This window comes from Lithobates pipiens, unplaced genomic scaffold (assembly GCF_037356315.1).
Source record: "Lithobates pipiens isolate NorthernLeopardFrog02 unplaced genomic scaffold, aLitPip1_a1.2 Scaffold_18, whole genome shotgun sequence".
Classification (NCBI taxonomy): Eukaryota; Metazoa; Chordata; class Amphibia; order Anura; family Ranidae; genus Lithobates; species Lithobates pipiens.
The window spans coordinates 125,303,981-125,320,257 of NW_027507758.1; the positions used below are offsets into that span (position 1 = coordinate 125,303,981).

General features: G+C 43.3%; 1 protein-coding gene across 1 annotated transcript in view; it reads left to right on the top strand.

Moving 5' to 3' along the window:
• Positions 1 to 16,277, top strand: part of LOC143987398 (uncharacterized) — a 143,785-nt gene that overhangs the window by 83,438 nt on the left and 44,070 nt on the right. Inside the window, exons 5-6 of the mRNA XM_077486082.1 lie at positions 9,057 to 9,167; positions 9,908 to 10,099. Of these exons, the coding sequence (XP_077342208.1) occupies positions 9,057 to 9,167; positions 9,908 to 10,099 (303 nt within the window). The remainder of the gene's footprint in view (positions 1 to 9,056; positions 9,168 to 9,907; positions 10,100 to 16,277) is intronic.

A 16,277-nucleotide genomic window follows, 5' to 3' on the forward strand; every position in this document is an offset into this window, starting at 1 on the left:
ACTTCCCGTTTACTCGGCTGCCAATGGCACCGGATTTAAAAATATATACAGTATTCAGAGTCACCAAAAACGGCGATCTGAATACTTTGAAGTGTAAAGGAGGGATCGCGGTTCTTTTAGACGCCCGATCCCTCCATAAAGAGTACCTGTCACCACCTATTACTGTCACAAGGGATGTTTACATTCCTCGTGACAGCAATAAAAGTGATCAAATTTTTTTTTTAATTTATTAATTTGAAAATAAATAAGAAAAAAAATTTTTTTTTTATTTATTTTTTTAGACCTCCTATGTAACTCTAACCTAAAAAGTGTCGCCTATTGAGATTTTTAGGTACCATAGTTTGTCGTCATTCCACGAGTGCGTGCAATTATAAAGTGTGACATGTTTGGTATCTATTTACTCGGTGTAACATTATCTTTCACGTTATGCAAAAAAATTGGGCTAATTTTACTGTTGAATTTTTTTTTAATTCATGAAAGTGTCCCAAAAAGGTGCATTTAAAACACCACTGCGCAAATACCGTGTGAATTAAAATATTGCAACAATCGCCGTTTTATTCTCTAGAGTTTCTGCTTAAAAATATATATATAATGTTTGGCGGTTCCAAGTAATTTTCTAGCAAAAAATATGTATTTTAACTTGTAAACACCAAATGTCAAAAATAGGCTTAGTCATGAAAGGGTTAAGATTTTACCTTCGTTAGAATGCTTGTCCTCCTTCCTCAGCACACCGATCGTACATACGACACACGTGTGTTACTTTATATACACCCACGTCGCCTGCCCCTGACGTTCTTTCTAGTGTATTCCCCGCCCCACCCCGTCTCTTCGCCGCGCAGTAGGAGTGACATGGCGGAGACACATCAGGTGTGTGATTGGAGTAATGAGGAGGAGGAAAGCCCAGAGGCTGAAACGTCCCGATCCCAGAGGCGACGATTTAAGGCTACAAATATGTCCTTTCTTGAGATGGTGGACATCTTGAGGACGACCGACTATGATGGGAAGAATGGACTGTACATAAACCCGAATGTGAGAAAGGCCAAAATTATGACAAAAGGTGTGAAGCATCTGCGCACAAATTTTGGGGTACGACGAACAAAGGAGCAAATAAGGAAACGCTGGTCGGACCTGAAACTGAGGGAGCTGGATCAGTATAGAAGTATCAAGAGAGTGCTTAGAAAAAGTAAGTAGTTGACGTGTGTTTCGATTCTTTCTTATTACTTGTATGCTGCACTATGTCATTTTCTTTACTGTAGGACATTTTAAAATGGCAAGTTTCAGGTTAGTGGGCACAGTAATCAGTCGTAGGAAACATTGTTCGCTCATTTAATACGATGTTTTGGACAGATACAGGTTAAATATATTTGGTCATGCCTGTGTGCTAATATATCTGTGTATGTGTGCTAAATATCTGTGTGCTAAAGTATACCCTTGTTTCATTCTCATAGGGGACCAAAGACTTTGTGGACATCTCTCAACAGAGGACACCAGGAACCCCCCACCTGACAAAGAAGGGGAACTCCCAAAAAAAACACCACACCCAGAGGATCTGGAGGAAGGAGAGGTGGAGGAAGTGGGTGAATTTGTCACCGCAACAGGGGAGTATCTGACAACCCAGCTTTAGGTAATATATGTATGCCTGCATATTTATAATACATATTTTTCCCAAATTTTTTAGGCGATTTGCTGGTTGTGGAAGAGCAAGCTCCAAAATTCACAAATGCAAGTGCACAACTCCTAATCCAGGACATCATGACATGAAATCGACATCATAAGAAACAAACTAAATTTTCTTGAATGATAAATGAAGAACACGATTGATGTGTTGGGGATAATTTAAAAGTTCTTGAAAATTCAAACATTTTAATTATTGTTCTAAACCCACTTTTTTTTGTAATTAGTAAAAGCCAAATTTTGAAGATGCACACAGTGTGTCAACATGTGCTAAGTATCTGCCATCAGGGGATTTCAATGTACACATTTTGTGGGTACAACCCCTTCCTCCCAAATGAAGTAGGTGAGAGGAAGGGGTTGCGCCCCCAAAACACGTCCATTGATCCCCCATGATGGCAGATAGCACATGTTGACATTAGGCATGGGATCAGGAGGGAAATACCCATTTTGACTCTCAAATTGTGTGCATCTTCAAAATTTGGCTTTTACAGGGGCGACATCAGCCCATCTGATGAAGGCAATATCCAGACATTTAGGACATACTATAATGTCTGATATTGCCTTATGGTTTTCTACGTTGAACTTTGTAAGTTCCAGAGTTTTGTATGTTATATGTTATTAAATATGCCTATTTTAAACAAAAAAACAAAAACAATGTAAAAAAATAGAAAAATACAAAACGCACATGTGTGAATGTGCACAGAGAAACTTTGCTCATCAGCAATGTGTGGCTTCTTATTTCAATGATCAATACCAGTTTTTGAAGTAATTTTGTGTTTACAGTGACAATGGGGCTTATTTACTAAAGGAAAATCCACTTGGAACTACAAGTGCACAAGAACCTATGAGACAGCCAAAAACAAACACAAGCAATAAAGAAAAATCAAGATTTTATCAGATCATTTTTTTTATTAATTTTTTTTTTTAGACATTGTCTGGCATAGCAATGGCCCCCCTACCCATAAAATAATTTACATATTTCTGCCGAACTTCACGGACGCTTTGGGGGGCCAAGCCAGTACAGCCAGTATTCAGGCCCATCAGGGGATTAATAGGAAGTCCGGCCTCAGGCCCAACTGAGGTATTATAATTTTGGGCGTTTTTCCTTAAAAAATTGTGCAATATTCAGCAGGATAGGACGATATGGTTGATTTTGTAGTCCACCATATGGATTGCTGTCAGAAACAGGCGGAACCAGCTGGCCATTATCCCAAAGGTATTCTCCACAACTTTTCTCGATCTGGCTAGCCGGTAGTTAAAAACTCTCCTCTCTGGGGTGAGGGTCCTTTTGGGGGAATGGCCTCATCAGGGGCTCGCCCAGACCAACCGCTTCATTAGCAAGAAAGACGAAGGGGAGTCCTTCCACGTTGTCTGAATCTGCAATGCCAGGCCACCAGTCTTGAGATGTTGGTAAAACTCCGCCTGGGCAAAGACTCCTCCATACAACATCCGGCCATTCTTCCCCACATCCACATAGAGGAATTCATATTGTGCCGACACCACCACCATTAACACTATACTATTAAACCCCTTATAGTTATAGTAGTAGTAAGACCCCGAATGGGGTGGTGGCATGATGTGGACGTGCTTTCCATCTATAGGACCTCCACAGTTGGGAAAGTCCCAACGGTCGGCAAAATGGGAAGCCACAGTCTGCCATTCCTGTGGCGTTGATGGGAACTGTGGAGTCAAAACATAAAAAAATATATACCGTATTTATCGGAGTATAACATGCACTTTTTCCCCCCTAAAATCAGGGGGAAATCGGGGGTGCGTGTTATACGCCGACCCCCCGCTGTTGCTAACCCTTTCTGCCATTCTCTGCGGCTTGTGGGTATTTTCGGCCGCACTCGGCCATTCTTGACTATCTTCGGCCGTTCTCGGCTATCTTCAGCCGCACTCGGCCGTACTCGGCGGCTTTCGAGTGCGGGCGAAAATAGCTGTGAACGCCAGCGAAAATAGCTGAGAACCGCCAAGTGTGGCTGAAAATACCCGAACACCGCCGAGAACAGCCGAGTGCTGCCGAGATACACAGGACATCCGCTCTGTATCTCTGCGGCGCCATTTTTAAACGGCAAAGACACTGACAAGACTGCAAATGACTGACAAGGCTGCAATGCAAGACTGCAAACCACTGACAAGGCTGCAATGGAAGGCTGCAATGCAAGGCTGCAAATGACTGACAAGGCTGCAATGCAAGAATGCAAATTACACTGACAAGGCTGCATTGATGGCCATTTAAATGTAAGTTTTTTTCCTTAAACTTCCCTCCTAAACTTGGTGTGCGTGTTATACGCTGATAAAAATACGGTAAGTACTTTTGCACATAACATTGCAAGCAGATTGGTTTCAGGTTTGAGGTGACTTTGGGAGTTAAAAAAAAAAAAGCATCTGGCACTCTGCCTGAATTTAAGGACACACATAACATTTGTATGCATTTTAGGGGGTGTTTTGGGTAAAGCACTACAATGGAGCTGACAAAATACATTGTTAAAGGACTAGGCTATAGGTGTATATGGGCCCAGGACAGCATGCTGGGGAGGTTAGTGAAGGCAAATATGCATGTAGGCCAAAAAAGGAGCATTTAAAAAGCTTACAGCATGCATGAGGATAAAGGGGACATTTACAGCACATTCCAATCATGGTAATTAGGGAACGATGAAATAAATACAATACATTAGCAAACATTAAATACATATAATGTGATGTAAAAGGATAAAACTTACCTTAATATAGTCCTTCTGCAGGACCTGAATGATGGCAGAACAGGTCTCTGGAATAATGATCCCCAGAGCCTGGGGGGAGATGCCTGTAGAGAACTTGAGATCCTGTAGACTTCTCCCAGTCGCTAAGTATCGCAAGGTGGCGACTAGCCTCTGCTCTGGAGTGATGGCTTGCCACATGCAGGTGTCCTTCTTCAGAATATAAAGGGTGAACAAAGCCAACAGACAGTAAAAAATGGGGTCCATCATCCGGAGAAAGTTCCTGAAATCATCAGGATTATTCTCCTGGATCTCACGAAGCAAATGCATATGCAAGAATTGGTCACGCTGGAGTAACCAATTCTTGGTCCATGAACTCCTCCTCGCCCTGTTCATGACTGGGCTTGGGTCAAAGTATGACCCCCAACACCAAGCCCCCACACAGCACAAACTGTACAATGAGTACATACCCTCAACATGGTTTCAAAACAGTCGGCTGGTCAGAACGAACTTAAAAGAATGCACTGAAGAGTGAGTTGAAAATCAGCAACAAGCGGACAAGAACACACTGAAAAACAGATACAAACTGACTACACGCACTGAATAACAGATACAAACCCACAAGCACAAACTGAACAGCAGTAAAAACTATCTGAAAAAGCTGGAGTCTGAAAAGAGTGAAGCGTCTCTAACCAAACTTCTACTAACACGAGATTAGGAGCCCAAAGGTTGGCGCAGTGGCTATTGAACTTGCTTTTTCTAGTCCCGCCGTACGTGTTGTACGTCACCGCGTTCTTGGCGGTCTGACTTTGGTGTGATCGTGTGTATGCAAGACAGTTTCAGTGGAATTCCGTCGGAAAAACCTTCAGAGTTTATTCTGATGGGAAAACTGGTCGTGTGTACAGGGCATGACTCTTGCCAGCAAACTTTGAACTACCCTTGTGCCTTAGTCCTGATACAGGATTTACCCACAAGTACTAAGAAATGTATGGATGAGAAAAAAACAGTAGATAGTAGATCCTTATTGTAAATGTTATCTTCTCACCCTGATGCAATAGGCACTGGCCAATGGGTGCATTATGGTAACATACACTATACTGCCAAAATGTATTGGGACACCTGCCTTTACACACACATAAAATTGAATGCATCCTAGTCTTAGTCTATAGGGTTTAATATTGAGTTAGCCCACCCTTTGCAGCTTCAACTCTTCTGGGAAGGCTGTCCAAAAGGTTTAGGAGTGTGTTTATAGGAATTTGACCTTTCTTCCATAACCACATTTGTGAGGTCAGGCACTGATGTGGACAAGAAGGCCTGGCTCACAGTCTCCACTCTAATTCATCTCAAAGATGTTCTATCGGGTTGAGGTCAAGACTCTGTGCAGGCCAGTCAAGTTCCTCCACCCCAAACTTGCTCATACATGTCTTTATGGACCTTGCTTTGTGTACTGGTCCAAATCATTTGGTGGAGGGAGGATTATAGTATGGGGTTGACCTCAACCCGCTGGAACAACTTTGGGATGAATTAGAGCGTAGACTGCGAGTCAGGCCTTCTCGTCCAACATCAGTGCCTGACCTCACAAATGCGCTTCTGGAAGTATGGTCAAACATTCCTATAGACACACTCCTAAACCTTGTGGACTACCTTCCAAGAAGAGTTGAAGCTGTTATAGCTGCAAAGGTTGGGCCAACTCAATATTGAACCCTACAGACTAAGACTGGGATTCCATTAACCACCTCAATACAGGGCACTTTCACTGCCTTCCTGCCCAGGCCATTTTTCAGTTTTCAGCACTGTCACACCACTTTGAATGACAATTGCGTCGTCATGCTACACTGTAACCATGTGACATTTTTATCTTTTTCTTCACACAAATAAAGCTTTCTTTTGGTGGTATTTAATCACTGCTGGGCTTTTTATTTTTTACAAAAAAAAAAAAAGACTAAAAATTTTGAAAAAAAAAGTTTCTGTTTCTGTCAGTACATTTTGTAAATCAGTAATTTTTCTCCTTCACTGATGTGCGCTGATGAGTTGGCACTGATAGGCTGCACTGATGAGCACTGATGAGGTGCCACTTAAGGGCACTGATTAGGTGGCACTAATGAGGAGGCACTAATATGCCGTGCTTATGAGGAGGCACTAATATGCCGCACTTATGAGCACTGATAGGTGGCACTGATAAAGGGCATTGATAGGCAGCACTGATGGGCATTGATGGGTGGCACTGATAGGTGGCACGGATAGCCAGCACTGACTGGCATCACTAATGGGCGCTGATTGCTGGCACTGATTGTTGGCACTGGTGGGTACTGATTGCTGATACTGGTGGGCAATCGCCCCCGGAATCATCAAGAAGGTGTTTCAGTTGACAGTTGCAGTGTCTGCTACAGCCACGGTCATTGCAGAATTTTCTGAGTCTGCTGGATCTGATGTCTCTCCCCCACCCAATCATCTGATGAGATGGCTCGGCTGCTCGGGTCTCTGCTCGGCAGTTCCACCGTTCCTCTTCAGTGATTGGCTGCCTGCCTGTGTATGTGTTGTGTAGATCCGGCTGGCACGGTGCCTGCAGCTCCCACTCAGTGCAGTCAGTGGCCAAGCCTCTGAGTGATACGCTGCCAATGCCTAATCATCATCACATCACAGGAAAGCCTGACCTGAAGTGAGTGGCAAGCAATAGAACAAGAACCACAGGTAACAGCAATTAGGAGGAGCATTTTGATGTATATATTACTGGAAAGATATGTCTGTTTATATTATAAGAGATAATTCATCTCCTTCACTTTGTATTGGAAAATACTCATGCCAGGCTTACCATGCCCATATAAATAGCTTAAAAAATGTAAATCCTTTTATATTGCAATGTATTGCAATCAGTGTTGGTCATCTTACTCTAAAAAAGTAATTAGTTAAGTTACAAATTCCAAAAAGTAATTGCGTTAGTAACTCAATTACTACATTCTATGATGCAATTACCTTCTATAACATCTTTAATATCAAAGATGTTTATATTAACTGATTGAAGAATAAAAACACTATATACAGTATTTTAGAACATTTGGTATTTATTTGAACCCAAGTGGTACTTGAGGGGTGACAGCAGTGGTACTTGAGGGGTGGCAGCAGTGGTACTTGAGGGGGTGGCAGCGGTGGTACTTGAGGGGGTGGCAATGGTGGTGGTGTACTTGGGGGGTGGCAGTGGTGGTACTTGGGGGTGTGGCAGTGGTGGTGGTGTACCTGGGGGGGTGGCAGCGGTGGTGTACTTGGGGGGGGGGGGGGGTGGCAGCCAGCGTGGTATTTGGTCCTCTCCGACCACCACCACCACCTCTGCCTCTTACTGGTCCCATACCCCACCACCACTAATCTCATCCCTACCCTATCCCCCCCACCACTTCTGTTGTAGAAGTGATGGTGGGTGGATAGGGATGGGATGAGTAAGAAGCAGAGGTGGTGGAGGACTTGGGATGGATCGATTGCACTGCAATTCAAATCATCAGTCACTTACTTGAATGCCTCCAGGGATGCCTTTCCTCATGGGGAGAGAGAGAGACCCTTCCCTTCACTCGATTGGTGTCAGCTGGTCAGCTGACTTAATTTTTCAGTGTCCACCCCGCCTCCCTACATTCTTTCTCTGGATAGGTGGGGCGGGATGGGACAGTCTCTCTGAGTCTCAGCCTCTTCTCAGCTCAGCGGACAAAAGCCCCCCTCCCCTTGGCGGAATGAATGGCCAGGCATCATGGCCACGGCGGGGCCTCCTGGGCGGTAGATGTAATTGAGGTAATGACGCCCAAGTAATGGGAACTGAGTTACCATGAGAGAAAGAGTAAACAGTTAGATTACTCGTTACCCTCTAAAGTAACTGCGTTACGTAACACCGTTTATTTTAACTCAGTTACTTCCAACACTGATTGCAATACATCTGTTGTGGCCATATTTTGATCTTGATGAAAACAGCTATATAGACTGTATATGCTGTTTTCATCAAGATCAAAACATGGCCACAACAGGTGTATTGCAATACATTGCAATATAAAAAGATTGACATTCTCTAGGCTATATTTATATGGGCTATGTGCTATGCCTGAGTAACTTCCAATACAAAGTGACGTTGAATTATCTATTTTTATATAGCACATATATCTTTCCAGTAGAAGGATATATGTGTTCAGCATCACTTTTGTATTGGAAATTATTCAGGCCAGGCATACCATGCCATATAAATATAGCCTAGAGAATGTACATCTTTTTATATTGCATGGGTGACCTTAAAATTATGCCCCCCCCCCTGAAAAAATTTATGCGGATGCCCATGGCTGCCACTGGTGGTGATATATTGTAATCAGGGCACTCTACAAAGACCCCCGTGTCCTAGCAACACAGGGCGCACAAGAGCGGTCGTTCTGGGATGATGTCACATGATGTCACCCCAGAACGAAAGCAGCACCGCCCCTCTGTCATTTGTCAAGTGGTTAAAGTGTGTGTGTGTGTGTGTATGTGTGTATATATATATATATATATATATATATATATATATATATATATATATATATATATATATATATATATATATTTTACTAACCCTAAGCACTTATCAAAGGTACCAGTGTTAGGCTGCTAAGGAAAGCAGGGGATAAACATCTGTATGTCTTTATTTATACTGTGGTTTTGTTCTTTCTGATATAGACTAGTGAAGACCGTCTCTTCCTGGATTGTTTTAAAAATAAAAATAAATATCACGACTGGGAAGAATACAGAAAACTGGAAAAGAGTAATAAACATAAGCAGGATCAAATTGTGAGTAGCTTGCACATTAAAGTGATTTTAAATGTTCAGTTTTTTTTTCCTTTAAATATAATATATATATATATATATATATATATATATATATATATAAATATGTTTACCTGCTCTGTGCAATGATGTTGCACGGAGCAGCCCCAATCCTCTTCTTCTTGGGTCCCTCGCCAGCACTCCTGCCCCCACCAAGTGCCCCCGTAGTAAGCCATAAGACACACAGAGCATAGTTTGACCCCGCCCCTTGCTCCCTCCTCACTAGTTGTGATTGACAGCAGTGGGAGCCAATGGCTCCATCCACTGTGTCTGAGCCAAGGAGGAGGGAGTGAGTCAAGAGAGACTCTGCTCCTGTGCACATTACAGGATCAAGATGGGGCTTAGGGAAGTATAATGGAGGGGTGGGGGGCTGGGGTTTGGGGGTCATTGACGACTGCATACTGAAGGTTTTTTATCTTTTTATTTACCCTTCTTCCGCTGTTGCAGTCCATACATACACAAAACAAGCCCTCTCCAATATGCTTCTGCTCTATTTTATGCTAGCATAGATGCTGGACAGTATGTAGACTTCCTAGTGTCTACGCTAGCAAAAAGATAGCTAGGGGTGCTAAATGTAAGGTAAGAACTTTTTGTCTTATACCAGCATTAAGAGGCACTTTCTAGATACTATTCCATTGGTGTTTATTAATACACAACTTTTATCTTAATATGTTTGTTTTCACCGATTGTGTTTCCTGCAATAGGATTGCTTGTTAGCAGAAATTGAAGAGCTAAATAATCAGCTCAGTGCAATACGACATGGTGAAAGAGACCAGGAGAAATTGTTCAAAAGTAAGCAGAGCAAATTGTTCTCTGACATGGAAGACTTGAAATCACAGCTTGAGAGGGTGCAAGAGTGTGAAAAACTGAAGGTCTCCTGTTTGGAGAAAGAAAAGGTAAAAATTACATTAAAGTGTTTAAAAAGGCTACTGTCGCTTTTATAGTCTGGAGAACTGCTCACTATATTGTATGGTTGTAAGCCCATTTTTATAACTTTATGCTACAGGAAAGCCTATATTAAAGCTTACTTGTACCTACCCTGGATATCTCCTAAACTGTACTGTTTACTGATATCCCCTCTGCATGTGCCAAAGTGATCGGCACATGAGCACTGAAGCAATTGCCCGTCATGCCGATGCTTCAGTTAGATGTGCCGTTACCGCCGGCTCCCATTCGAATGAGTGGGAGTGACATCATCGAGACTCTGGTCAATCACAGTGCCAGAGCCACAATACCCGGAAGTAAGGGCAAGATGTCCGCGGCCGGAGGGGGGGTTGAGGACGGCTGCGGGGCTGCAATGTAAAGTGAGTAATACATAATGATTATTATTATTATTATGCCTTTGTCTTACATGTTTTATTTTTTAAGGGTTTACAACCACTTTAAAAACTGCTAAAATAGAAGTTGACTTAAATAAATGGTGACAAATTTATATATTTAACAATGACTTGTATTACCTTTTGCAGTCTAACTGCAGCTTATTACTGTACATTATTAGCCATTTTAGATTGGGCTGTTTGCAAAGAAGAGAAAAATGTAGAACCTCCCATAGTAACCAGAGGAGCCCCTTGGTATATTGGGTTCTCTGTTCTTCTGCCACAGCCTCGTCACCTCTGACACACCTGGTTGAGTAAAAGGGGTTTCTTCAAATACCTAGATTGTCACAAGTTAAGGGTATATAGCCATGCATGAATCGATTAGTCAGTGGAAGAACCCCTTTTTCTCTAACCACTATGAGCATTGAATTGTAGCAGCTCAACTTTGACAATTGTAGCACAAATGTAATCGGACAAAGAATAATAACCTCAATAAACAGGATCAACGAGGACATATATCAACACAGTAAGGCCCCTTTCACACGGGACGGATCCGTAATGATCCGCCCGGTGATGATCCACTTGCTCAGCAGGGATCGCTCTGTTGATCCTCGCTGAGCCGGCAGATGACAGGGCGGTCCCTGCACAGCCCTGTCAGATCTCCGCTCTCCTCTATGGGGGATCGGATGAACACAGATCGTCTGTCTGTGTTCATCCGATCCGCTCTGCAGACGGATAGAAAAATAGGATTTTCCTCCGTCTGCAGAATTGGACCATTGCGGAGAAGGACGATATCGGGTGTCTGCGGATGTTCATCTGTCCCATAGGAATGCATGTATGTCTGTATTTCATCCGCAAATGGATGGATGAAATACGGACATACGGCCCGCATGTGTGAAAGGGGCCTAACTCTCTGCAGTCAGTTATCAGTAGCAGTGGCAGAGTGCATACTACATATACAAAAAAGAACGGAAACCACGTGACTTTGATCGTGACGTCACCTGCGTCCTTACACGCTGATCCTCGTGGAACAGTTCATTTATGAACTGTCATTCATCCTTAGCACTGGGGCACAGTGCTTCTTATGTGAGTGTACACTTTTACTTTGAAATAAATACTTTTTTTTAGCAATCAGAGAGAACTAGGTTTTGTTGCTTTCATTACATGTATCATATCTGGAAGAGAATGATGATGATATGCCTGAGACATAGCAAGCACCACATCTGATACCAGTATTTGGGTCTGCTGATTTATTCCCTGAAAGGGACCGATGTATCTGACCTGACTGATTTACTCAGGGGTCCATCTCCTGAGGTGAGCGGCCATTATTATCGGTGGTGGAGGGTGCCACTCAAGTCACCATACCTGATGTTTAGATCACCTATCTCACTGGATATCTCTGGGCTTCTCTGAATTTGTTTTCTCGCTTTCAGTTTAAAGAGAATGGACTGTTCTTTTTGCTTTATTTTAGTCAAAATTTTTGTTTAATTATCTGCGCTGTACTGCTTTTTTATATCATACTATATTTACAGTATCTAGTTGGGAGGAGGGAACATAAGTGAATGTATGATGCTGCAGGGAGCCTTACATAATAGTGTAATGGAAGCCTTGGAAGCAGATTCTTTCCCTGCTGGGAGCCCTACATTAAAACTGATTACGAAGGTTTGGCAGTCAGTTAAAACGGTAATGGGATATAAGGGGCTAACAGAATATGCCCCCATTTGGAATAATAGACACCAGAGCCGATCCGCCCCTATACGCTTACTACACAAGCTGTGTAGGGCCCCGCTGCTGTGGGGGGCCCCCAAGACCCAGCATCCCCCCCTGCAGGGGCAGGCTGGGCCGGGGGACAGGGTGGAAATTTCCCCCCAGGCCGCCTACATAATCTTTAAAACGGCTGCGGGCCACTGTGCTGCCTGGCTGTTCTTTTACTAGATGTTGGCCGTGCTGCTCGCTGTCTGTTAATTTTTTATTTTTTGCTAGATGTCAGCCACAGCAGCCACCGATTGGCTAACTGGCTGCTGCTGCGCAGGCTGCGCTGCATTGTGGGAGTTGTAGTTCCGGCCACGCTAAAGGTAAGGACCTTATCAGCTCAGCAAACTGCAACTCCCACCTCCCAGGAGTCTCAGAGGCAGGTCACGTGTGATGACCTCTGTTGTAACAAGACGTATTTACTGTATCACCTTCAGTAGTAAATTTAAGAAATAATGCATAGCAACAATTTAAAAGTTTGGCAGCGGAGGCTCAAGGGCAATCAACCAACCCCCCCCCCCTACCAGCGGATTCAGCCAGAACCCCCCCCCCCGCCAGCATACTTTGCCAAAACCCCCCACCAGCGGACTCATCCAGCAACCCCCCCGCTAGCGGATTCATCCAGCAACCCCCACTCGCCAGTGGACTCATCCAGCAAACCCCCGCCAGCGGACTCATCCAGCAACCCCCCCACGAGCGGACTCACCCAGCAACCCCCTCCAGCAGACACACCCAGCAACTCGCCAGCGGACTCATCCAGCAACCGCCCCCGCCATCACAGGTCAGGTAGAGGGCCCCTTAGCAGAATTTTGCTTAGGGCCCCAGGGAGGTCAGGATCGGCACTGATAGACAACTTCATGGATTGGTTCCCAGGGAGAAATCAATCAATGGGAAGTGCTTGGTATAGTACGACTTGTTTAATTATATGAGGGGAGTACGCTGAAGTCATTTTTAGATTTAAGGAGCGAGTACTGTCTCCCAAACCATTTATTTTATAGGTATCTACAAATCAGACATGTTCTGAATGTCCAGTTCAGAACACAAGCAGTGGAATGGTGTAGAGCCCCTCTCATTCAAAAGCTAGTTATGTCAGGAGGACCTCTGAGCTTTATGAACAGATATGTAGTAAAACTATTACTGGGGAAAGGTTGGCTAAAAATAAGAGAAAATGGGAAGAGGATTTAGGGGCAATAATAACAGTAGAGCAGTGGAGGAGGACATTAGACCTGAGCCCCTTGTGTCGATTTCTCCATCACAGAAAATGTCACGTTTATTTTTGATACACAGAGCTTATTACACCCCCAGGAAGCTTTTTCGGTTTGGTTGCCGGGCGGATGATAAATGTCCAAGGTGTCATGAGGATCTTATACATATGATGTGGAGATGTCCAACGCTACTTAGGTATTGGGCAGGGATATTGGAGGTTATAAATAGAACCTTTGGGACAAAGTTGAAGATGGAAAGTAGCTTATTTGTGTTGGGAAACATGGAGGGAACCGGAGTGTCCAAAAACATTAAAATGGTTGTATTAAGGTGTCTATTTCAAGCCAGAAAGATAATTGCTCAAAATTGGCAGTCAGGCCCCCAACACTTGAAGATTGGGTTAAGGTGTTGGACGCAACAGTGTGGAAGGAAAAAGTGGTATTTACTAGACAAGGGGCGCTTTGATGGATTCCTAAAGGTGTGGAAACCATGGCTAGACAAAATGGGTTGCCCACCATGAGGGAAGACGGGATGAGGACAGAGTAGAATTAAGTGAGGGACAGAACAGAATCAAGAGGCTGGTTCAAAAAACACGTAGACCAGACTATTAAGAGAGAAAAGGAAGGGGGAGGACAGAGGGAGGAGAGAGGAGAGAGAGGTAGGGGAGGAAAGTATAAATAAACGTACTCACAATATAAATATACAAGGTAAACGGACAGGAACGGCTATGCACTTTCATGCGGCGGGTAATGAAAGGGGTTGTATATATGCGGATATAGTTGTTAGTATATTTCTATGGTTTGTGGATTTATTGAAAAATTGTACTAAGATATGTCAATGTGTCATTTACTTGCTTTTTTATTGCGTATGATATTGTAACTTTGATTATGTCACAGCTATTAGCTTATGGTTCTTTTTTTTTTATATGTATGTACAGTTAAAAACCTCAATAAAAGAGTTATAATTAAAACATATACAGTATCTCACAAAAGTGAGCACACCCATCACATTTGTGTAAATATTTTATTATATCTTTTCATGTGACAACAAAAGAAATTACACTTTGCTACAATGTAATGTAGTGGATGTACAGCAGTGTAACAGTGTAAATTTGCTCGGGTGCATACAGCCATCCCCTGCATCTGTTCACTAGAGGGTACCCTTGTGAGGGATAAAGAGAGTATCATGCAAGCTTTTGTTTCATATTACTCAGAACTGTACTCCTCCCCCCAAAACCAGGGGATTAGTGTAGACACCCTGACTGAAACTACAGCTGTCTATGCAAATGACCTAGTTTCATTCATTAAGGATACTGGACCCTATTTTCAAGCTGCGCTATCACTTTTAGGTAGCTTTACAGTGGTCTCTGGTCTCAAGGTTAACTCGACTAAGTCCAAAATACTTCCCTTGCCTGCTCATTCCGCCCCTGGATGGGCTTATGCCAATACCCCCCTGCAATGGGTAACACAAATTAAGTACCTGGGGCTCCAGATTACAAACTCAGCAACTGTTTTCATTAGTCCTAATGTTTCCCCGTTGCTTGCTATTCTATCCAAGAAATTCCATACCTGGAAAAATCTCCCCTTGTCCCTCATTGGGAAAATAAATCTGGTTAAAATGAAAATCCTACCCTTATTATTTTATTATACATGCTTAGGAATTCTCCAGTGTGGATTCCAAAGTCGATTTTTAAATCAATAGATAGGATGATTTTCTCCTTTTTGTAGCAATGAGGCATCCCCCGCCTTAATTTAGCCATACTACAACAACCATGAGGGGAAGGGGGCCTTGCGGTACCTAACTTTCACAAATACTTCCTAGCTGGTCAACTGACAGTGGCCCATCGCTGGCTGACTACCCCTCCGGATGATGCCTTGGTGTCTCTGGAGGCTCATACGAGGCGCTATCTCACGTTGTTTACAGGGTTCTGAAGGCTCCCTATCCACTGATTTCCTCCATGTGCTCAGTAATGAGGGCATGCTCTATGACTCAGGGAATGAAGCCGCCTAGTCCAACCAGGATTTACCCCAATCTCCCTCTGTGGAGAACCCCTAATTTAACATACTTTTTTGATTACCTGAACCCGGTAGTCTGGACTAAATATGGAATTAAGATCTTACACCACATTGTATTGAGCAGTACCCTGATGTCATTCAGTTAATTAAAACTCTGTTATGACTTGCCTAATTTACACTTTTTTAGCTATATTCAATTGAGACAATTTGTTTGCAATTTGGCAGAGCCTTTTGACCTTAAGCCCAGTGGCTTAGAACTATTGACACACAATGAATCTTTACCTAAACCCATCTCTAGCCTATATAAAGACCTCTTTCAGGAGACGGTCCCACTGATGGAGCCCTGCAGGCGAGCTTGGGAAGCTGTAGCCCCAGGGTTGGACAGGGATGACTGGGGTGACATGTGGGGGACTGCATTTTCAGTACCTAGTTTCTACTAGAGACAGACTAATTCATTACAAATTCTTACATAGAATGTGTCTATCCCCGGCTAGACTAGCTAAGATGTTTGAAAATCAACAATCTTTATGCTGGAGGTGCACCTCTAGCAAACTTCATGCACATATTTTTGGACTGTCCACAGATTAAATCCTGCACACTATATCAGGTCAGTCACTTCTATCTCGATTCCCATGTCTGTTGAGTATATCTATTGCATCTGGTGGAATCTCTGGCCACTACCAGGGCTATACGGACTCTTCTTACCCTATTACTATTCTATACTAAAAAGCGGATCATTCTATCATGGAAGAGTTCTGTGACTCCAACTTTGGAGTCCTGGAAGGCAT